Consider the following 23,679-nt stretch of genomic DNA (forward strand, 5'->3'; position numbering starts at 1 on the left):
ACTTAACTAAAACTAAGTCTAAAAACTAGCTTAAAGAATAAACATTGTAGTTAACTGAAATTAAAAATGTATTTTGAGTAAACCAAAACCAAGCAGAGGCTGACATGTTGTTTTCTCTACAGATAATGAAACCTGTAATAAATAAATACATTTTGTTCTAGTTTTACCTCCCCCCATCATCGCCATAATGTAAATTAACTCAGACATATATTTTGTTGAAAGGAACAAACCAAAAACCAATCACTGATTACAGCAAAGCCCGTAGGATTATCAAAGACCCCAGCCACCCCGACTGTGGACTGTTCCAGCTGCTACCGTCAGGCAAGCGGTACCGCGGCCTCAAAGCCCGGCCCAGTAGGCTCCAGAACAGCTTTTTCCACCCAGCAACCAGGCTTTTGAACAAAGAACATTAAAGACACTAAGCCTGGTGCTGGACTGACTGGTACTGATCTATGGTCTTCAGCGGATCATCACTTTACACACACACACACACACACACACACACACACACACACACACACACAGCACCTTCCATACACTGCACACTATTTATTATTATTATGGGTTTGTTTGTTCTGTTTTGTTATTTTATTACTATTGTTGCTGCAGTGTTGAGGAGCCAAAACACAAGAATTGTACTCTCTTGTACTTGTACAATGAGACGTAACAAATAAAGAATCTTGAGAATATATGAACTATGTCCTTTTCAAAAACACTATGTAATAGTCTTACATTCAAAACTAAAATTTAGGCATGAATCTACGTTTTGAAATCTGCAACTACTGTAAAATAATTAAAACTGAGATGACACTGAAAATGAACTAACTTTCATTACAAAATGGCAAAAAAATATAAATCCTTAAACATGAAGATGCACACGGGACATACTATATGGAGACTATTTCCAAACCTATTCTTTCTCTGAACTCAGCTGGCTGACACAAATATCTCCCAAAGATCTCTAATCATTGCGAGGATGTTCAAGGGCTCCTTATGAAGGCACGAGTCACTTACTTGTCTAGATAGCCGACAACTGATGGGTGGTCCTCTGATGGGTGGTCCTCGACAACTGATGGTTGGTCCTCTGCTGTAGCAGGTGACTGGTTTTGGGGTTCATTTTTGACAACTAGAAATAAAAAGGGAAGTATGTCATTTGTCACCACTGTACACGTCAAAGGCATTGCATGGCAACCACAAAGCGTACTTTTGGAGTGCGACACAAGCGCTACTGCGCTGGACAGGTTTGACATGAAATGGGCCTGGAAAAAGTCAAAGTCCCCATGACAGTGCATTCATTTCAAAGGTAAAGTTTGAAATAGTAAACGTAAATGTAAAGTTTATGTTTACTATTTCCAAAACGTAAAAGTAAAGTAAATGTAAAGTAAAACATAAAGTTTGAAATTTGCATTTTAAAAATGCAACCTTAGTTGTACATGTCAATCCTGTGATTTTGTCATTTGTGTCCAGCATCATTTCCATATGCCGACCTGAAGATTAACATGTTAAAAAAGCTCCTTCTGAATGGCTTATTTACACTGAATTAATCAAAACTTCCCACGTTTCAGCCTCACACCTCCATTAGGGGTGAAAATTAACACACCAAATCTTGACAACAACACATAACAGAGGTGGTGTGCTGGATTTCAATCTTTAGCGAAGGGACAATGTAAAAAAATATTGGAGGATTTTCAGATTTTAAGGATTCTGTGAAAATGAACCATGCGACAAAATTCTTGGACCGGTACTTGGAGGACCTAAGAGTTGTTTGGTTCCTTTTTTCTGTCTGAAACCCATTTCATTCATATTTCTGCCACAAAATATCCACATGTACCTGTTTTTCCAAACCTGGGGCTGTCCTTGTCAAGGCTGGGAGCCTCTTTTTCCATTAGTTCTATGGCGTTTCCCTCAACCTTCTCCTTTTCAAGATAACAGAAAGGCAAAACTTCATGTCAGAAAGCACAAGTTTGAAACAAGACGCTACTACACCTCTAAGAAAGCCCTAATAATATATGTGACTTTTGACATGCAATATCATGAAGCATCTATGACTGTCATGTTGTGAAATAAGGTTTGTGAAGAAAGGAAACATAAAAATGTTAGAATTGTCATGTTTATGTGAGCAAGCTAATTTATCAAGAACTCCAGAGTAGAAACCCCACTGAGTTCATGTGGACACATGTTGAGATGGGACTGAGAAAACACGTCTGACACAATTCAATTCAATTCAACTTACTGTCATTAAAAACAATGTGCAGACACATGTTAAAAACGAAACAAGGGAAATAAGTACCAGAGAGTGCCGTAATGAGGAGTGATGTAATCATGTGCACAACAGCAGCACCTACACTGATTGCTTTCAAGGCAGCCAGCTGCTCCTGAAGAGAGCGGATCTCCTCCTTTTCCTTCTCTCCACCCCGTGGGCCGCCTCCCTGCTTCACAGTCTGGACAATCTGATGTAAAGTGACATACCATTGGCAAAGCAGTCATTTTTCAGCAGCCGGGAAAAAAAACGATCTTTTTTTTTCCGACTGCTGACTGCGGCCTTTCCGACTGCTGACTGCTGCCTTTTCTCACTCTTTCTTGCAACACTCTTTCCTTATTAGCTACAATTTCAGAAACGAGTCTGTCTCCAACCACTTTCTTTTTTTTACCTCTGTCTGTCTCTCTCTGTAGTTCTCTCTCCTCTTATTTGAAGGCTGTGAGTTTATAGGGTTGGCAGACTCAAGAGGCTGTGGTAATTTGGTGTGGTGTCGGTGTCCTTAGCTCACCCAGCTGAGATCATGACAAGCCCTTACAGGCGTGAAGCAAGACTTAATACCACGGTCATTACCTAATGGGATGGCCATGTCTTTAATGGGGACAGTACGTTAATGCCAATGATGGATGGCTTTGAGAGACTCTGAGAACCACACTGCGTCATCAGCCAGCTTTTGGCATAACTTTGTGACATTACAACATCAGCTTCTGGCTGGACTGAAAACAGGGAATATTGACATGAAAGGGTGAATTGCCAGATTTGAACAACAACTATTTGTCAGCAAGAACTAACCATCCTAAATACCTCTCCATACATCCACTTCTCTGCTTTTTACCTGGGTCTCGTTCAGCCTGCCATCGATTCGGACAAAGCCATCAAAGAGGTTTTTGTAGAGGACGTTCTTCCGTGTGGACACACCATTGGCTGGGAGATAACTGAGGACAGCGCTCCTGTGCAGCCGGTACATGGTTAAGACGATGCGCACCGCGAGCTCTCTCACCTCCGACGTGCTGTGCTCCAGTGCCCCTGTACAGAACTGTCATTTGGACACAGTGTTACCATTAGCTCTGTGGAGGGACCAGACCAACTACAGTAGACTGATTAAATAAAGGCTCGGTTAAAAACATGGTCTTTTAAGATGTCGGGCCACCACATAGAAACTTTTTTAAACTGTATTGACATTTCATCTTAATAATCATATAGACAAATTTTTTGCAATAGCTGAAAATTGATCTTTATGTCAGGTTGACCACAACAAGTATGCAAATCACTTTGTCACCACACTGTCTGGTATACAAAGTTACTGTATTATTAAGTTGTACATTTTTTTTTTTTGTCAGCAGGGTAGTTTCCACTTTTCATCAGCTTTATTTCATCACCTTGCATCTATGAAACAGTTCTGTGCGGTATCAGCTATTAATTCAGTCAGGCTTCCTCACCCAACAGTATCATGAAAATCCCCCCCCCCCCCCATTTTTCTCCCCAAATTGTACTTGGCCAATTACCCCACTCTTCCGAGCCATCCCGGTCTCTGCTCCACCCCCTCAGCTGATCCGGGGAGGGCTGCAGACTACCACATGCCTCCTCCTATACAGGTGGAGTCGCCAGCCGCTTCTTTTCACCTGACAGTGAGGAGTTTCGCCAGGGGGACGTAGCATGTGGGAGGATCACGCTATTCCCCCCAGTCCCCCCCCCCCGAACAGGCGCCCTGACCAACCAGAGGAGGCGCTAGCCCAGCGACCAGAACACCTACCCATGGCCAATTGTGTCTGGAGGGATGCCCGAGCAAGCCAGAGGTAACAGGGGGATTCGAACCGGCGATCCCTGTGTTGGTAGGCAATGGAATAGACCGCCACGCTACCCGGACACCCTAGTATCATGAAGATTTACATGAAACTGGGGGCCAAGCAGCAAAGCTGGCAAAGGTGTTTCTACCTTTTCTTATTATTCTCCCTCATCTTCTTCTGGCTATGGTGTCTGTGGTGGCCCCTAGAACCGTATGGTAACAAGTTGTGAAATTTGGCACACTTACTGGGCACACTTACTGGGCACAGTCCCACGATTCTTTTCCACAAGTTACATGTCTGTGCCTCAAGCACTCTAGCACCACCAATGCGTCAAAGTGGGAGGTACCTTTATCCATGTAACTTTTGAACCGCATGCTATTTCAAAAAAGAGGTACCATTGCATTCTTGGATGAAGCAGAGTTCAACGTCAATATCTACCATATTTGATTTTCCGCCACATTGGATTTTATGAAAAATTTCACATGCTACACATTTTGTTCAATTTTCACCAAATTTGCTACAGGTGATCTTCAGACCAAGCCTCACAAAAGTTATCATATGGATTTTTTTATTTTCGAAACTGACCATCTAAAGCCGCCTAACATGATGTAAGGTCATATCTTAGCAACTGTTTGATGTATTGACACCAAACTTGGTATATTGACTTGGGACCCAATCCTGAGGTTCTGCAAAAAAATTTTGCATCATTTGACCACTGGGGGAGTGCTGTAAGAAGCACAAACCCATTTTTCCTTTTAACTTCTGATGGATTTGTCTCAAAAAAGTAATTCTTGTGTCAAATTGAGTGGCCCGGTCCCACTCGGGTTGCTTCTTGTGACGCCGGTGATGTAAAAATCTAAGCTGTACAATGTTTAGTCTTTGAGATACCAGCATTTGCTCAGAGGGTACGTGCCCATAGAAAATGCATTGACTAGGCTGTATCATCCCTACATGGTGTTACCGACACCACAGTGACAGCTCAATCCACAAGGACAAGTCCTTTCCAGTGGATGACCTGGATTCAACTCCTGTATGAACATGTTCTTATTGTTCTTGCAGAGTAATGTAATACACAAGTATGATTAATCGTTATTAATTAAATACTTTTAAAAATTACAATAAAATGAAAATTAATTTAAAATGCTATTTAAAGTTTAATGTTGAATATGGAGCTGCCAGAGGAGAGGAAAAGAGCAAAGCCAAAGAGGGTTATGGATGTGGTGAGAAAGGACATGCACAGTTGATGATTGCTTATGGCATGAAACAGGCTTGTAGTGTCCATTAAAGAATGTACTCGAATCACTGGATTATTTTGCTCCTTATTTGTTGAGCACTTTCCCTACTGTTGAGTGTTTCATTTAACGAAGTTTTATATATATATATATAACTCAAAGGCCACAAAGTTTGCCCACTTTTCCCCAAACTTGGCACAGATGATCTTCAGACCAAGCCCCACAAAAGTTATCAGATGGACTTTGATTTTTGAAACTGTTCATCCATCACTGCTTATCAAAATTGGCAGCAAACAGGCAATAGGGGCATTATCTCAGCAACGCTTCCGATGTATTGACACCAAACTTGGTATATGCACTCAGGACGCCTTCCTGAGTGTGTGCAACAAATTTTGTGTCATTGTCTGGTCACTTGGAGGTGCTGCAATTAGCAAAAATAACTTTTTTTTGGTATCAATGCTTACAGCCACGCTTTAAACATGAGCAGATCAAGTTGCCATGGCGACTCTGCCCGGCTGGACTGCTTGGCCCTCTCATCGCTGCTTGCAGCTAATTTTTTTTTTTTGTATTTGATACCTTCTGTTGGTTGCACACTTAACAATATAAGTAGGACCCCACTTATATTATCTATAGTCAGAAAAAATAATTAATTAAATCAAATTAATTAAAAATACGGTCATGGTAATTCTTCTTGCTGAACAAACCATCGTTTTATAATTGAGAATGTCCTTCAGTAGTCATGCACTTCATGACATAGGAAGAGACCATTATCCAACATAATCTCAGTGAAGAGAGGAACAACACAATGGTTCACCCGGCCACAGAGAGCACTGACGTCCCGAGGTAAACTCTGGACAAAAGGCAACCCATCCCTACTCGCATGGCGAGAGAATAGGCTGCTATTATTCTCCGTTGTTTCTGCTGGCCGCTCCTCATTTTAATTACAGGAAATTCAATCACCCCCTTTTTTTCCCCACCGGCTCCTGCATCACCCAGGTAACAAGGGAGGGAAAAGGGAAAAATGCTCAAACGACCACTAGGCTAACACTGAAGGCCTACCAAAAGAGCTAGCTAAATGACCTAAAGAGAAGAAGAAAAAAAAATATGAAAGTGGGGTATTTTCAAGGGGCCTAAACCACCACAGTTTTTACTGAGTTTGGGAAACAGATTCTGTAATTAACTTTGCAGATGTCACTTTTTTGATTTACTGTGAGAGGTATTGCTTACTACCATGTAAACACATGTACGTAATACTGTTTAAAGAGGTCTAGTGTACGTTCTAAAGTGGTAAATAACAAACTGTCTATCATACTTGCAGCATGAAGGTGAGTCACTCTTTTTCAGGATCAGGTAAGTCCAACCACATCCTATAGCTAGCCTAGTCTTAGTTCCTATACCAACCACAGGAGTAAAAAATCGTGTGCATTATATTGCACTGCAAGAACTTCTGTAGATGGTCTGGGCCTCTAGCATTACACCTATATAACATTTGTGAAGGTGTGTGATGCAAGCCTGAGGGTCTGTGAGAAGCCCAGGGTTCAATAGCAATATCTTTAACTTTAAGTTGATAGACAAGTAGGATCTATCTGGCATAGCCTATGAATCCCTAAAACCAGTACACTTCCCTGTCTCCACCCACAAAGACGGTATTATCTATATTAAATACAAGGTGATGTAACAGAAGCTGTTTCAGTAGCCATTATCCATTTGAATTGTCCAAGAGTTGTCTTGTTTTTAATTGAGCTGTTTAACTGAACTAATGTGACGGTAAGGAGAGGAGGCATGGATACGAAGCAAAGCATTGACCTGCTGTCACATCTCAATTCAGGCACACAAAGCTTCCAAGCAAACATGAGAGGCAGCTGACACAAAGGGGCCCGGCGCTGAGCTCAGAAAAGCATGCACAAACATGCAAACACAGACCACTGAATGCCAACTGTGTAGCCCCTGAGTCGAGGGGAAACCTGAAGAAACCAATAAATTTCCCCCTTGCTCATAAAGGCCTTGAGGAAGGCTTAATAGAGGGATGGGTGAAGGGACAGTCATAAACTAAAGAGTGGGAATAGTAAAGCTCATTGGCCGGCCCTGCCCAGTCAACAGTTGGATAGTTTGCACCTAGATACTAAGTCAGGATTGGAAGCAGAGGTGGGGTGAGGGAGAGGGAGGGAATGAGGTTAGACTGAATTGTTAAAGCTAGAAAGGCACGCCTTCCTGCCACTTTTACAGGCAAGACGCTATTACACTGATGGATGTGGAACTTAAAAAAAAATCACCCTTCCTTTTATATGTACACTAACCAGCTGGAGGTTGTAGGGATGGTGGTGAGTTCCTGACTGGGGGCAGTATAACTGAAGAGAGGGAGTTGGATGATGGTGGTGGTCATCATTTCATGTAATGTATTTAAAGCTCACCTTCTTAATCCACAAGCCAATAGTGTCACCAAAAAGGACGGATGGACACAGTACGCATATCTTCACGTCCTTACCTTCATGATATTGCTCAGGGTAAAGCCGGAGTTGTCTGTGCCCAGTTTTAAAAGCAACTTCTCCACCAGCCCAGTCCGGCTCTGGGCCAGCCGTGAAGGAAAGTTGGACTTGAAGGGCTTTACCAGCTCACTGGGGATTACCTGCAGGGCTCGCACATCTTTCAAAAGAGCCATTTCCTAGATTGGGGCCAAAAATGCACTGCCTTCAGCATTACTTCACAATGACAAGGTCACACCTATGGTGGATGGAAATATGTAAGACTCACTATATGCACATTTTCTTTGTTATTCAAAATATATAAGCTGTTGCTTTACAATACAAAAAAATTACATGCCGTCTGCTATTGACAAACCAGATCTGTGTGATGCTACATGTAGTGAGCCAATATTCAGTACAAATATTTCATAGATAGACAAGTCTTGACATGCTGCCATAAGTGAACAATTAAAGGAAGACAGGAAAGTTCTTGGGAAAAGGTCTCTCCATCTGTTATTCTAGTCACTTCAGGTGACTGGAATGTGAGTGGAGGATATAGTCATGACACAGCATTTTAGTGAAACATTTATTCTTTATCTATATACTAGCTTAATTGATTGAAAGGTCTCTCTAGTTTTTGATTGGCTCTGTGTACTTTTTGAGACGAGGAATGTTTACATGTATAATATCAAGGCGGTTTGGTCTTGATGAACAATGAGCCATTCATGGCCTAGGACGTTCCATCAGCATTCCCAACAGTTCCAGAGGGGATGGGCAACAATTTATTTGGGCTGAATAACATGGCAAGTGCTGAGGGTTCTGGCCTGACTCTGTCATTGAACTCCCACCCTCCTTCTCTTACTTACCTAAACACATAAACTCAGACATCCACGCACAATACATGAAGAAAGCAAAATATAAGCCTGTCAAAACCATGATAGAACACCATAATAGCAACCTTTCCATGTAATCTTATATATTCTTCCCCACTCCAGCCAGCAGCACACGGCTTCACTTGTATATCCGGTCATGTTAATAATCACGGTCAGGTACAGTGCACAGAGTGGCACACATTCCCTCTCTTGTAGCACACACATCAGTGGCACTGTTCCAAGTGTAGGCTTAGAGGAGGCTGTCTAAACAGCCTGGGGTGACTACAACATGGGTATTTGTTGGAGAGCTGGGGCAGAGTGTGACAACATCTCGGGCAGCTCTACTGAAGGTCTCCCTCCATATAGCTAACTACAGAATGACTCACTCACTGAGTCATTTGTCATATTCCATGCCTTGGTTTACCTGTCACGTGGTTTGCAGGAAGGTCATATTCTGATTTTGGTAAAGCATTGCATCCTAAGTAATTCTATGCACCTGAATCAAATTGAAAGAATTTTAGTTTATATAGGCTCACAGTACAAAAGATGAAGCCGCAGACATTTTTAATAACCCAACGTCTAACAGTAGGCCTACATCCTCTTTTATGAATGGAAACAATATGAAGATTGTGGTGAGGGCTCAGTGTTGTAAAAAACTGGACAGGCTTTAGTCACATTTGAATGGACACAATACAAAGATTGTGGTCAGGGCTCAGTGTTGTAAAAAAACTGGACAGGCTTTAGTCATATGACCAGTGGCTCTCAATAAGGTCCTGAAGTACCACCACTATACTTGATTTTTCATTCTACCAGGTGGTTAATTACTTTCACCTGGTGTTTCAGGGTATACAACACTCTCTGATTGGAGGCTGGGCGGGCAGCCTCCAATCAGGGATTTTTTCTCCCCATGTTTGCGTGGGTTTCTTCCCATAGTCGAAAGACATGCAGGTCAGGTGAATTGGCCACACTAAATTGTCCCTAGAGTGTGTGTGTGTGGGCGCACCCTGGGATGGCCTGGCGGCCTGTCCAGGGTGTCTCCCGGCCTGCCGCCCAATGACTGCTGGGATAGGCTCCAGCATCCCTGCGACCCTGAGAGCAGGATAAGCGGTTTGGATAATGGATGGATAGCTAAGGTTTAAAAAGAAAAAAAACCTTCCTCTTAAGTCAAGAAAAAGCCAAACAGAAGTACTTCACTAATGATAATGAAGCATCTAACAACATCAAGATAAGTTCCTTAGTCAGATGAGGTCTTGTTCACTTCTTGTCTTCCTACTTGCTGATGTATGCAGACTGACTCTTATATAGTCACCTGGTATGACTGATAGTAAGCAAGCACTTTAATAATGTGCACTCATCCCTCTCTGTGAGGATTAGAAAGGCTGATTTTTCTCCCTTACCATTATATGAATGGGAACTGAAGTTTGATTAAACTTGGTGAGGATATAAAAAAAAAAAAACATACAAAAAAAAATTACTGATAGAGTTGCAGTCATGTCACAATGGCGTTCATCTCCAGTAACCCTCTAGTGGTGATCAGAGCCTGTATACTAACTGGTCTTGTGAGTGTAAGCTTGCTGGTGCAAATACTCATACCAGCTTGGAAATTGTGCAAGTAAATGTTTAACTAACTACAGATTTCCTCTCGCTTCACACCTATTGTCTGTGTCCTTGAGCATGGCACCTGACTGAACACCACTTCAGTGGAAGTACTTCGTAGGCAACAACAGAAAACTACCTCAGGTCCCTCGATCAAGATCGAATGGAAGAGTTTAGACAAAGGAGACAGTCCTCCATGCTGACAATCTCTTTCAGAATCAGAACCAGATTTATTGCCAAGTACAAGAACACACAAGGACTCTGTCTTGCTATGTTGGTGCAAGAGGGATGAATTAACAATAAATATTAAAGATCCATCTATCCATTATCCAAACCACGTATCCTGCTCTCTCAGGGTTGCGCGGATGCTGGAGCCTATCCCAGTCATTTGGCGGCAGGCGGGGAGACACTCTGGACAGGCCACCTGGCCATCACAGGGGTAAAAGTTAAAAAGAATAAATGGAATATATCCAAATTAAAGTAAAATAAAAATGAAAGTAAGAGGGCGTCCGGGTGGCGTGGCGGTGTATTTCTTTGCCTACCAACATGGGGATCAGCGGTTTGAATCCCCGTGTTACCTGCAGCTTGGTTGGGCGTCCCTACACACACAATTGGTCGTGTCTGCGGGTGGGAAGTTGGATGTGAGTATGTGTCTTGGTCGCTGCACTAGCGCCTCCTCTGGTTAGTCGGGGCACCTGTTCGGGGGGGGGAATCAGGGGAATAGGGTGATCCTCCCCCATGCTACGTCCCCCTGGTGAAACTCCTCACTGTCAGTTGAAAAGAAGCGGCTGATGACTCCACATGTATCGGAGGAGGTATGTGTAGTCTGCAGCCCTCCCCGGATCGGCAGAGGGGGTGGAGCAGCGACCATGACGGCTCGGAAGAGTGGGGTAATTGGCTAATTTCAATTGGGGAGAAAAAAATCAGAAAAAGGTGAAATATGGTACAACCAACGCCAGAATAGAGTTGAACACGAGACCACGGGGCAGCCCCCAATGCCCAGCGCTGGGTAGCAGGAGCTGTATTTGCAAAAAATTAAATGGGAATTTTAGAAGTGATTTACAGAATAAGAGTTATTTACAGGATAGTGCAGGTTTTATGCAGGGTGCTCATATACAGAGAGCACAGCAGGGAAGTTAAAAGGGTGTGGGGGTTGGCTGAGCAGCAATGTCAGGATCTGTGGGTTTTTACCAAAGACATGAGCCCCCTTCACCTCTGACTCTCCAGTCCATTGTGTTTGAGGACGTAAGTCAGTTGACGTATATAGTCTATAAAATGTTGGAGACTGGACACATTCTTAAGGACATCAAATTTGTTAACCTCTTCAAGTTTGACAACACGAGAAGCTATAATTTATCTTGTTTCTGTCATTCCATATTTCTTATACAATCTGTAAAACTATGTGTACAACATTCTGAGGCATATAAATACTTATCTCGACTCAGTAAGATCAACAGTATGATTTTAAGAAAAAACTTTTGCAGATATGACTGTCCCTGAAACTAGTCGATAAAACCTTTGTGGCTCAATATAATAACTTAGGCCTAGATCATGCTCTTGAAATATAACTCATGAAATTTACTAAGTATAACATGTCAAAGGTTTTTGCTTTATTAATCATTACATTTTACTGCATCTTAAATGAGGTCTGGATTGGGCTCATACAACATTCACTACATAGAGTAGACAAGCTAACGCTATGTAATAAGCTTTTACAGTTTGTTGTCATAAAGTAGTTTTTTCCGAGTGCACAATTGCTCCTGGTATTAAAAGACTTTTTTTTTTTAATATATAATTTGGATCAGTACCTCTATGAATGCGGTAGTCATTGCCCGCACACGAGCGGCTGAGTCACCGGTCCTGGCCAGCAGGTTTGGCCAGGTTTGCTCCATACAATGGCTCACCTCACCACGGCCCAGACCCAGCCCCGGGATCAGCTGGCTAAGCAGCAGGCACATCAGCTTCAGAGAGGCCTGGAAAACCTGAGCGGAGGGCACACACAAGCTTGGCAGGTCACTCTTGGGACTTTCCCAGAAAACATAGCACAAGAGTGAGGTCAATTAGCGAGGAGGTTAGAATTGGCTGCATTTTTGGTTGGAGTGCTGCTGAGTTGGGCAGCAAATTCAGATGGAGCGTGTGTGTGTGTGTGGTTTTTTTTTATTTTTTATTCTGTGCTAGCTTACAAGCGAAACAGTCACCAAGGACAAGTTTGCTTGATAACAATATTTATGAATTTAGACACACAGGAAAAAAAGAAGCTACTGTTATTAATTGGTTTTAAAGAGGTCAATCAATCAGAAGGGCATACATGAAATCAATTTAGAGCCAATTAACCAGCTAACAACTTAGTGAATTATAACAGTCTAGCTAGAAAAATAAATCATTGAAACTACTCTCCAACTAGGCCTACCTCTTTTCGTTAACCATATAAGCCAAGGAAGGCTGCTAGAGAGGGGTGACAAGGCCATCCTTGTCAATAATGTTTGTTTAAGAGAACCAACTCTGAGAGAAAAAGCAGGAACTGCATGTGAGACAGAGGGAACATTGTAAAAGGGAGCACTGCGTGTCTTTACGTGTGTGTGTGTGTTTGCGTGTGTGTGTGTGTGTGTGTTACCAACATGAGTGTTATTTATGCTGGTAACAGGAATCCAGGAAATGTGATTTAACACAGAATTCAACAGAAAAATAGGTGAAAATATCCAACAGGTTTTGACGTGAGTGCAAAACTGATAGCATTCTCTTTTCAGCTGAACGTGACCATTTAAGCATATATATATATATATATATATATATATATATATATATATATATATATATATATATATATATATATATATATATAAAATCACACTGCTATATCACAAAAACACTCAGGACGCAATCTCTTTTAGTGAAAATCACTCACAGATGACACTTTATCGAGGAGGGCCTTCTTGAGCAGGAAGACGGCAGCTCGAATCATGTTTCTCAGCTCTTCCTTGGGGGCACTGGGTGGTGCATCCAGGAGTTTCTTGTAAACAGTCAGTAGAGCGCCCTCTCTGTAGGACCAGGTTTTGGAATAGGCCCCAGCCACCTAGACATGAACAGGGTACCAAAGGGTCACAAACAGGAGCACATTATGATGTCATGTACATCAGTTTGAGATGTCACGGCTCGGTGGATGGGAGTTACAGGTGTGGTAGTTGAAAAAATGTATTATGTTGACCAGCCACCATTGGAGAAATAGCAGTTGTAAGTCTCTCCGATACTGTGAATTCTATCTTATGTTTTATTAAAGCAAAAATGCCCGAGAGGGCATGCCGATTGGGATTATGGATAATGATGCAATAAGTACAAGGCACTGTTGAGAACCGTCACTAGCACAGAGCACTGCAGTAATCACAGATTACTGAATATCCAAAAAAAAAAAAAAAATCACTTACAAGCTCCCTAGTTATAACACAGGTTAGAATAGTATAGCAAAATATCAATCTTAGCCATATGTTGTGGCAATTATAAGTATGACATATGAAATAAAATTCCTGGCAAAAAAAGGAATTAGAGGACAAGAGGACCTCACAGGGTACCAATGAAAACTGTAAAATCCGCTGTGGCGACCCCTGAGAAACAGGGAATAAGCCGAAAGAAGAAGAAGAAGAGGAAGTAGAGGATTTATGTTTCACTAGCTGAACCTCAGTTAGAAAAACATGATCAAGAAACAAAGGTCCTGAATTCATTCATTTAATGCCGCAATTTTCTGTCATAGCTTACCAAGTGCTCTCCGAAGACATCTATGGCAAGGCTAGCTTCTCTCTGGGCCTTCTCATTCAGGGGTTCTGGTCCCTCAGGTATCCCTGGGCTGTGCTGAGTATTCTGGGTTTCAGGGGAATGAGGGTACTCTTCAGACGGGCTCTGGGAAACCAGCCCTGATCTGTCTTTCCTCTGGAGGGCTGGCAGGGGCCTTTGATCATAAGACACCTTAATGACCTGAGGACAATGGACATCAACAAAACATGTCAAATACAGTGTTTTCAAATAAGTTTTCTACTTTTTGTTAACATATCTCCTAAAATACTGTAAACACAAAAAAAAGCAAATTGCAGTTGTGCATATTTCAGCATACAACACTGAACATTTTTAAAAACACGGACTCCACTCAACTCAGAGACTAAACAGTAACCGTTTTTCTCCCTAAGGTTTCTTCCTGTTTTTTCTCCCTGTTCTTCTTCTTTCGGCTTGTTCCCTGTTTCTCAGGGGTCACCACAGTGAATTTTATAGTTTCCATCAGTACCCTATGAGGGCACAGCACCAATGGTGGCCATTGTTAACCTGGCCCTTGACTGGTCCGGTATGGTCTTGTCAATCCGCGTACCGATTTGGCAAAATTTTACATCGGATGCTCTTCCTGACTTTCTTCCACTATCCCTATGGATAGGGGCACAGGTAAAGCTACTGTTAAAGGTTTTTTTTTTTAGGGAGTTGTTCCTAAACTGATGCGAGGGTCTAAGGACAGGATGTTGTACTGCTGTTAAACCTACTGAGGCAAATTTGTAATTTGTGATAAAGGGCTATACAAACACAATTGACTTGAAACTGACTTGAAGTGTGTTTGCAAGCTTGAAAGGGTTACAGCCATCCGTTTGAGAAGCATGTAAACTCTACCCAGGGTTTCTTTTAACCATCACTGGTATGCTATCATTCAATGTCACTGGAACAATGAACATTAAAGTGCCAATATGAAAACCCCGTCCCCAGACACAAGGCTTGACTCCCATATCCCTGAGCCAACTAGCACCCTGCTGCCTTGTACAAGGCTCAAAGCCCTGCCTTCAGGCCAGGTTGGCAGTCGCTGGAGTCAGCAGACTGTTGCAAACTTTTAATTAAATAGTGAAACTCTAACCTGTAGTAGAGCTGTTCTCATCGGTGCTGACTAAAGCATAAAAGCCCCTGCTGTTCATAATCTTACTGTGCTTTCCATGTTCAACACCAGAGAGGCTTACGTTAGCAGACGTGTTTGAACTGATGCAGTTGTTGGGATTCGTCTCCAGAATCAGAATCCATTCTTTCTGATGTTTAACTTTTCACATATCAGAAAACATGTTACTGAAGTTGTGGTTATATACAGCTTTCATTTGTGAAAACACAAGTTTGGGATTTCCCCGTATATTAGCAGACTTACATATTCATAAAAAATGTGAAAATATTAAAAATGTCAGTAAAGTCTTTGTAAACAGGAGGTACACCAGTTTAAAATATCAAATAGCTGCAAGAAAGTGCCTAACTCAAATGAAGTATTCACACTATACCGTATTTACATATCCAGATGTAAAGTAATCTGTCTGCAGTGGTGTTTTTTTTGCTGTGGGAAAAAGAGGAGTTGATGTAAGATGAAGAATACTGGGGCGTCTGGGTAGAGTAGCGGTCTATTCCGTTGCCTACCAACACGGGGATCAGCGGTTCGAATCCCCATGTTACCTCCGGCTTGGTCGGGCGTCCCTACAGACATAATTGGCTGTGTCTGAAGGTGGGAAGCCAGATATGGGTATGTGTCTATTCGCTGCACTAGCGCCTCCTCTGGTCGGTCGAGGCGCCTGTTCGAGGGGGAACTGGGGAGAATAGTGTGATCTTGTGTAGAATATCCATCCATCCATCCATTATATTAACCGCTTATCTTGCTCTCAGGGTTGCGGGGATGCCGGAGCCTATTCCAGCAGTCATTGGGCGGCAGGCGGGGAGACATTCTGGACAGGCCGCCAGGCCATCACAGGGCCCATGGGCCCCCACAAACACACACACACACACACACACACACACACACACTCATTCCTAGGGACAATTTAGTACGGCCGATTCACCTGACCTACATGTCTTTGGACTGTGGGAGGAAACCGGAGCCGCTGGAGGAAACCAACACAGACACTGGTCTTCGTTAATGTCCAAGTATTACTTATGTCCCTTCCTTTGTCCCCGATCCACAGCAGGAGAAAACTGCATTTTTCCTTCTCTGTTTTTCTTTTGAGCGGGCCCGTAAACACGAGTTTGGCATTTGTTTGAATCGCCACCACACATCAGGTAGGTTGGATGATTCCCAGTCCATGCTTCCATCTCCTTTGTTTTTTTGTTTTTTTTTCAAGTGAGTCCATAGCTTAATTACTTATTCTATACATAGATCTACTTACTACTTATTATAGACATAGATCACACTATTCTACTTGTGTAGAATAATGTGATCTATGTCCCTCTGGTGAAACTCCTCACTGTCAGGTGAAAAGAAGCGGCTGGCGACTCCACATGTATCGGAGGAGGAATGTGGTAGTCTGCAGCTCTCCCCGGATCCGCAGAGGGGGTGGAGCAGGGACTGGAACAGCTCGGAAGAGTGGGGTAATTGACCAAGTACAATTGGGAGGAAAAGGGGGGGGGGGGGATAAAATCCAAAAAAAATATTTTTTTTTAAAGGTAGCGCTCAAAAATTTATCCAAATTTGTGGACTGCTCTCAGAAAAAAAAGATATTAAAAGGGAGAATGGGCGGCATGGTGACGCAGTGGTTAGCGCGGTCACCTCACAGCAAGAAGGTCCTGGGTTCAAGCTCCGGAGTAGTCCAACCTTGGAGGTCGTCCTCTGTGTGGAGTTTGCATGTTCTCCCCATGTCTGCGTGGGTTTCCTCCGAGGCTCCGGTTTCCTCCCACAGTCCAAAGACATGTAGGTCAGGTGAATCAGCCGTACTAAAATTGTCCCTAAGTATGAATGTGTGTGTGTGTGTGGGCCCTGTGATGGCCTAGCGGCCTGTCCAGGGTGTCTGCCCGCCTGCCCCCCAATGACTGCTGTAATAGGCTCCAGCATCCCCGTGACCCTGACAGCAGGATACGCAGTTCAGATAATGGATGTATGGATGTATGGATAAAAGAGAGAATGGAAGTTCTCTGTGTGTATGTGTTTGTTCGTTTGTTTGCTTGCTTGTTTGCATATATGCGTGTGCCTGTTGAGGGGCAGGATGTTAAGCTAATAGAGGGTCACTCACCACTTGGGGTAAAAGGATGTTTTTCCCCTGGTTGTTCTAATTTTTATTGTCTGACCTTGCCACCCATAGGAAAAGTTTGGGGTAGGTTGCAACTGGGATAGGAGAGGCCTGTTATGATCTCGCCCACGTTGCCTGCTAGAACTGGAGTCACTGAGGATTTGGAGGGTCTCTCTCCGTCTCATCATGTGGCTGACCAAAACTAGACAGTCATGGACGTATTGAGTATGAACTCTATGAAAGTGTGAGACAGAATTGTTGTTTTATGTGACAGCCTGAATGTCCTGAGTTGCTGCGGGGAAGTACATCCTCTGCTGGGCCATTTGAACAACAGGGTTGATGTTGAGTACTGAGCTTCACCTTGTTGTCTCTTCACCAAAGGCCAGCTGCTTTATCTCCCATACATTTCCATTATGCTATGCCCTTATGACTGCCACCATCATTGGACTCTTTCTGTCTTGAAATAAGGACGTAAAACAAATCCTCCTCCTTGCTCCTTTTCAAAACATACATTTGATTTTGGCCCAGTGACCAACAACAAAGCCAACACACTCCAAGTATGTTTCTCTCTATTAGCATTTCTGCCCCGTTCCATAACACAGATATAAGAACAGACACACGTTTACTGCTGAAAATGCACCATAAACACTTGACAGCAGGTCACTTACATCTCCCCTTGGTAAAACAGGGAGGGCGCAGCTCATGGCAGGCTGGCTCTGCGAGGGGCTGGCAGGTCTGGGTGCAGTGGTGACCTGCTCAGACTCTTGATCCTGAGGTGGGTGAGATTTCCTCCCCTTTCTAAAGGTGTCTGTGGAAACATGGGCCTTGGTGGGGTCTGGCTGATGACTAGGGGATCTAAATAGTGAGGGAGGTTCCTGTACTGGGGATGATTCTGCAACCTTGGTGATCTAAGGATGGGGAAGATATAGAGAGGAAGTGAGAAAGAGGAGGGTAAGGGACTATTACCATCTACATACTCATACTCATAGTAACATGTCATAACAGCTGATGCATATCAGTCACTATCACTCATTTGTAAGTTGGAGCAACTTTGTCCAGAGGTAATCAAAGTACAATCTACACTTAACTGTCCAGCCTGCTCCAAAGGGTTGATTTTTTTTTTTAAATGAATGAAATAACTTCCAATTTGTATATTTTTGCCCTTACACTCTCAGCTGTTGGCATAGCTGTTAACAACTGCCTTGGAAGAAAAAAATATTTTCCCTTGAAATAGTTTAAAACAATGTACTTCATCCAGGTCAGCTGCACGCTATTCTTATTGATAATTTCTACCTGGGGCTACTGACTGACCATGGCCATGTCCAGCAGGTTGTGGACCTCCAGCTGCTGGTACACAGTTCTCCTGTACTCCTCCATTTGTTCCTTCTTCCTTTTGGCCAGGTCATAGTCTTCAATCTCTATGGCACACCGTTTCTCCACCTCATAGCGACCCAAACGCTCGCCCACCTGAAAGACAACGGGTACAGTGAGCTACAAAGACGGTTGGTGTCGGTGAGACCTTGACTTGTCTCTGAATGGTGTGTCTAAAGTGTGTGACTACAGATAATAATCCTGTAAGGGAAACGGTTTTTTTTTTCTTTAGATCATTCAACCGCTCTGCTATCCGTGAACAGCGAAGCACGAAACGGAGGGAGAAAAAAGAATCAAAAAGGGTAGCCCCCACACAACAGGGTAATGACACACCAAAATGAATCACGAACATTTGGAGGGTGGAAAATTTGACAATAACATCCGATAGGTCAGGTAGGTTATTGCTTTGTGAGAAAATCCCATTAAGATGAATTAAATTTTCAAGCGTGTGCCAAGCAACACCGTCTAAAACTCCTAATGCGGCCAAGTGATTTCAGGTCTCGTGATGCCTTCTAATTCCATTTTCTTTATTGGGGGGAAAAACAATGTGGCGCAATCCGCACAGCAGCTGATGCTCAAACACATGAAGGGATCTCTGGGGGATCAACCCCCGACTGTGGCGCTTTGTGATCTGTGATCCCCTCTCAGTAAGCCTCTCTACTTTTGCCAAATCTAAATAAGGTGAAAGAAGTACAAAAGGCCCGTAGACTGTCTCCTCGAGTCTTTTTATCCATTATTTCCAGATGTAACTTAACTCTGTAAATAATACTTTGACACATTACGAATGTGTAATTCCATCGGATTTTCACCATGTATGTTTTGCAGTGCTAAGTTGCTTGTGTGTGTGTGTGTGTGTGTGTGTGTGTGTGTGTGTGTGTGTGTGTGTGTGTGTGTGTGTGTGTGTGTGTGTGTGTGTGTGTATTGATTACAAGGACATTCATCGTGGAGGAAACAAAAGAGAGAGGAACCACTCTAGGACCATTGCTGCAGCTGTTGAGGTTATGAAGAATTCATGGTCAGCATGGCAACGGCGAATACAAAAGTAGTCGGTAACAGGAATCTGAACAATGTTTAACAACTACAGTTACAAATACTGGTGAGATTACACCGGATATCAATAAAATACTCTAAGCTACACAAAGGAACGATTTCTAAGAGATGTCGCTACGAGGAACTGAAGACAACAGAATTTCCCTCCTAAAGAAAAAGTTCCTTTACCTCCAAAAAACATTTTCAACTGATTTTATGCTCCATAAATAGATTTGTAACATGGGTATATATCTCAACAACATATTGATTAATCAATAAACTCATAAAATACAGTCCAATCTACGCGTTTACTAGCCTTTGTGAGCTTCATGTCTAAGTACTCAAAGTCAACGCGGAGAAATACAAGGAGCTTGTAATTAACTCAGCTCATATAAACCTGACAGTTAAAGGGGAGGAATGGGGGGGGGGGCTTGAGGAGGCACTTAGTATGGAAGCAAAGACTCCTTTTGAAATCCAGGCCTTGTGTTCAATCTTCCCCCCTTACATTCAGACAACAGCAGTGATTCCCCAGTGCTCATGCGGCTAGAGATAAGGGGAAATAACATTAATTAAATAACATTATCATGTATAGGATCACGAATTAAGAAGATCAAGAGGAAGATGAAAAAGATAAAGATCAAAATATGTTATAGTTAAATTCCCAGAATAAGAGACACTGTAGACATGAAAACAGAACCAAACCAAGAACCCAACTTCATCCATTTCCTTTCTGCAGCTACAAAATCTTCTGGGAGATTCTGCAATTTGTTGTACATGCTGTGTGCTCATGCACACATCCATATGATACATGTGTACATTAACCACACAATAAGCCTCCCAGCTAGCTACCTTCTGCAGGTCAGCAATGGCCTGTTTGAGAGTCTTGGCCAGCTCGTATCTCTCCTGGCGAACGATGTCCTTTTTCTTCTGGTCCAGCAGGCGGATGATGTTGGCCACTTCAGGGTCCTGGTACATGTCAAAGGCCAGATCGTCCAGTGGAGACATGGATTCAGACTTACTAGGAGACAGACAGGGGGCCACAAGTTTACTGCGCATCAGTGGCGGCTAGCCAGTACAGGGCGCTGGGGCGCCGCCCCCTTCAACTATCGAGAGACGAAAATCTACTTAAACATGTTAAATATAATTTAGTTGTATAATGCATATAATTATGAAATACAAGTGTTTTTCAGTCTGTGAGCACCTGTCAGCAGCCATTAAATATTGGTTCCAAATGGTATTTGGTTGATTTCTGTCTGAATACATATACTTCCTGGGTGAGGGACGCCGGCCAAACCATACTTATGTAAGCCCTCAAACTTTTGGCGAGCAGGTGACCTGAGGCTGCTGTCTACTTTGTTTCTTCAGATTTTCCATGGGGCACAGTTCTGTGCACCCCAGACACTCCCACTTTTATTGGCAGCGAATTGGTGTTGTTTTAATGTTTTTTGATCTAATGTGATTGGACAATTCTCGTGGCCATCAATCATTTTCACAACCACCACCACGCCTCGTCTCGACCGTCAATCATCCACCGTCTACGAACTCTGATAAAATCTATAGGCTACATTGTCTTTCTTAATAACTCTGTGACTGTGTGGACATTAAAGCAGCTGTCAGGTGTGCTGTGCCAAGGTAAATTGCCCCCTCCCCCAAAATTTTGAGCACCAGCCGCCACTGCTGCACATTCAATTACAGTTTTCCACTGAAGTCTTTCAACCTGTTTTTTTTCTTTCTTTTTTTTTTTGCAAACACCTGAAAAACACCCGATATGGGAAATATTCTGAATTGTTTCCACATGAGGATGATATATTAGGTTTGTGAGTCTTCCTTTCTAAAATATAGAACAGCTGACCTACTGCCTAACTCCCATTACACTAAGTGACCATCGCTAATATGCTAATAGAAATGTATGCCTCATTTTCAGTTAAATGACTAAAGATTCAAGCTATTGTGTAATTCCAGATTTGTGAGGGGAATACTGAACAACCCTGGGAGTGAAACCCTGAGGTGAAATGTCCCTCTGATTAAAATAAATAACAACTATTTCGAAATGTGTTTTGTTCTTTGCAAGGGGTCTTTTGGTTGCCACCTGCATTGTCCTAAATGAAAGTGACCTTGAGCGGCTTACTGGTTGGCTTTCCGACTAAAAGGCTTAGCTGAACAATATTATTGTCACAAGACAAAGAAACTGGGGTTCAATGGCCTTGCCTCACCCCATGTAGGTCCCATCCAAGGCTGTCTCCAGCTGCGTACTGTTGAGGTAGTGCTCGATCAGCTGCTCTCTGCTAGGCTGGGGGTAAACAGATTGAGAAATAACACACATGCTTAGACTTGCATTGCTGTCCTCATGAGGACCTTCCTATTTTTTTTTTTTACCCCCCCCCCCCATTTTTCTCCCCAATTGTACTTGGCCAATTACCCCACTCTTCCGAGCTGTCTCGGTCATTGCTCCACCCCCTCTGCTGATCCGGGGAGGGCTGCAGACTACCACATGCCTCCTCCATCACATGTGGAGTCGCCAGCCGCTTCTTTTTACCTGACAGTGAGGAATTTCACCATGCGGACGTAGTGCATGGGAGGATCACGCTATTCTCCCCAGTTCCCCCTCCCTCCTGAACAGGCGCCCCGACCGACCAGAGGAGGCGCTAGTGCAGCGACCAGAACGCGTACCCACGTCCAGCTTCCCACCCGCAAACACGGCTAATTGTGTCTGTAGAGACGCCTGACCAAGCCAGAGGTAACACGGGGATTCGAACTGCCGATCCCCATGTTGGTAGTCAACGGAATAGACCGCTACACCACCCGGACACCCTAGGACCTTCTTCTTGACTAAATTCGTGCCTTAAACCCTTACCCTAACCTCGACTGAACTCTAAACCTAAGACACCCAACATCTTCCTCCCTCTAGCAAGTCTAGATGTTCGTCTCTTGTCCAGAACTCAAATTAGTCCTCAAAAGTATAGCAAGGTAGGTCCACAGTCACATCTACAATCTCCCTCACACACACAGTCTTTTCCATCAATCAACACCAATGGCTAATGACAGGCTAGTCTAACAGAGAATGTGCAGCCACAGCCAAGTGATCTGTCATCTGTTGTATAAAACACAATCACCACAACCGTCAAGCGGTATCTCATTACTAGAGTAGGAACGATACACACTTATGTCATTCAAGCGTTACAGAATGAGTGCTGAACAAAAACACAAGTTTGACATGATAAATGAAAAACATTACAAATTTGAATGTTGACTGTGTGTGTGTGTGTGTGTGTGTGTGTGTGTGTGTGTGTGTGTGTGTGTGTGTGTGTATGTGTGTGTGTGTGTGTGCCTGTGTGCGCATGTGTGCGTGTGTGTGTGTGCATGAGAAAGTGACAGAGAGAGTGACAGAGAGAGAGAAAGCTTTTAATGTAAGTGCATCAGCATGTCGTCATTCAGGACATCTCACCGACTCAAACAGGCCTGTCTCCACATCCATATCGTATTTTATCCAATCCAGTCCTTCTAAGCTGCACTATATCTCCCCGTAAGACTCGCTGTGTTGATGAACACAAGTTCTATCCATAGAACAGATAGAGGAGAACAAGATATAGTCTACCCACCCAGCAGTATCACTGCTGCAGTCAAGGTGCTTAAGAGACGGATTACTGGCGCAACAATGCATAGCCTGTTCAACAGAATCTGTTTGTGTGTGTGTGAGTGTGTGTGTGCATGAAACTGTGCACGTCTTCTACATTTGTGTGTGTCACTGTGTCTGTGCAGTACTACTCGTCTGTTCTGTGCATGTGTGTGTGTGTATGAAACTGTGCATGTCTTCTACATTTGTGCGTCACTGTGTCTGTGCAGTACTACGTGTGTTTTGTGCATACGTGTGTGCGTGTGTGTATGTTTTTTAAGGTGTTCTCTCTACTCCAGAGACTGTCCTTCTGCAAGTCTATCTGATTACACTAGCTAACTAAAGACCTCCTGTGTGATTACACACTGCCCTCTCTCTGTCTCATTACTAAATTCCTCACACTTACGCGCACACACACACACACACACACACACACACACACAATCAAGGTAAACACACGTGCGT

The 23,679-nt window shown here is 43.2% G+C and overlaps 1 protein-coding gene across 1 annotated transcript in view; it reads right to left on the reverse strand.

Annotated features, from left to right (window-relative positions):
- The window catches only part of cep104 (centrosomal protein 104), a 42,698-nt gene that overhangs the window by 13,240 nt on the left and 5,779 nt on the right, over positions 1-23,679 (reverse strand). The window contains exons 6-17 of the mRNA XM_056274303.1: positions 21,815-21,891; positions 20,451-20,619; positions 18,513-18,668; positions 17,870-18,109; positions 13,957-14,172; positions 13,112-13,279; positions 12,015-12,188; positions 7,762-7,938; positions 3,093-3,293; positions 2,346-2,450; positions 1,832-1,916; positions 1,015-1,126 (exon numbers count right to left, since the gene is read on the reverse strand). Of these exons, the coding sequence (XP_056130278.1) occupies positions 1,015-1,126; positions 1,832-1,916; positions 2,346-2,450; positions 3,093-3,293; positions 7,762-7,938; positions 12,015-12,188; positions 13,112-13,279; positions 13,957-14,172; positions 17,870-18,109; positions 18,513-18,668; positions 20,451-20,619; positions 21,815-21,891 (1,880 nt within the window). The remainder of the gene's footprint in view (positions 1-1,014; positions 1,127-1,831; positions 1,917-2,345; positions 2,451-3,092; positions 3,294-7,761; positions 7,939-12,014; positions 12,189-13,111; positions 13,280-13,956; positions 14,173-17,869; positions 18,110-18,512; positions 18,669-20,450; positions 20,620-21,814; positions 21,892-23,679) is intronic.

The sequence above is a fragment of the Lampris incognitus genome, chromosome 2, assembly GCF_029633865.1.
Source record: "Lampris incognitus isolate fLamInc1 chromosome 2, fLamInc1.hap2, whole genome shotgun sequence".
NCBI lineage: Eukaryota > Metazoa > Chordata > Actinopteri > Lampriformes > Lampridae > Lampris > Lampris incognitus.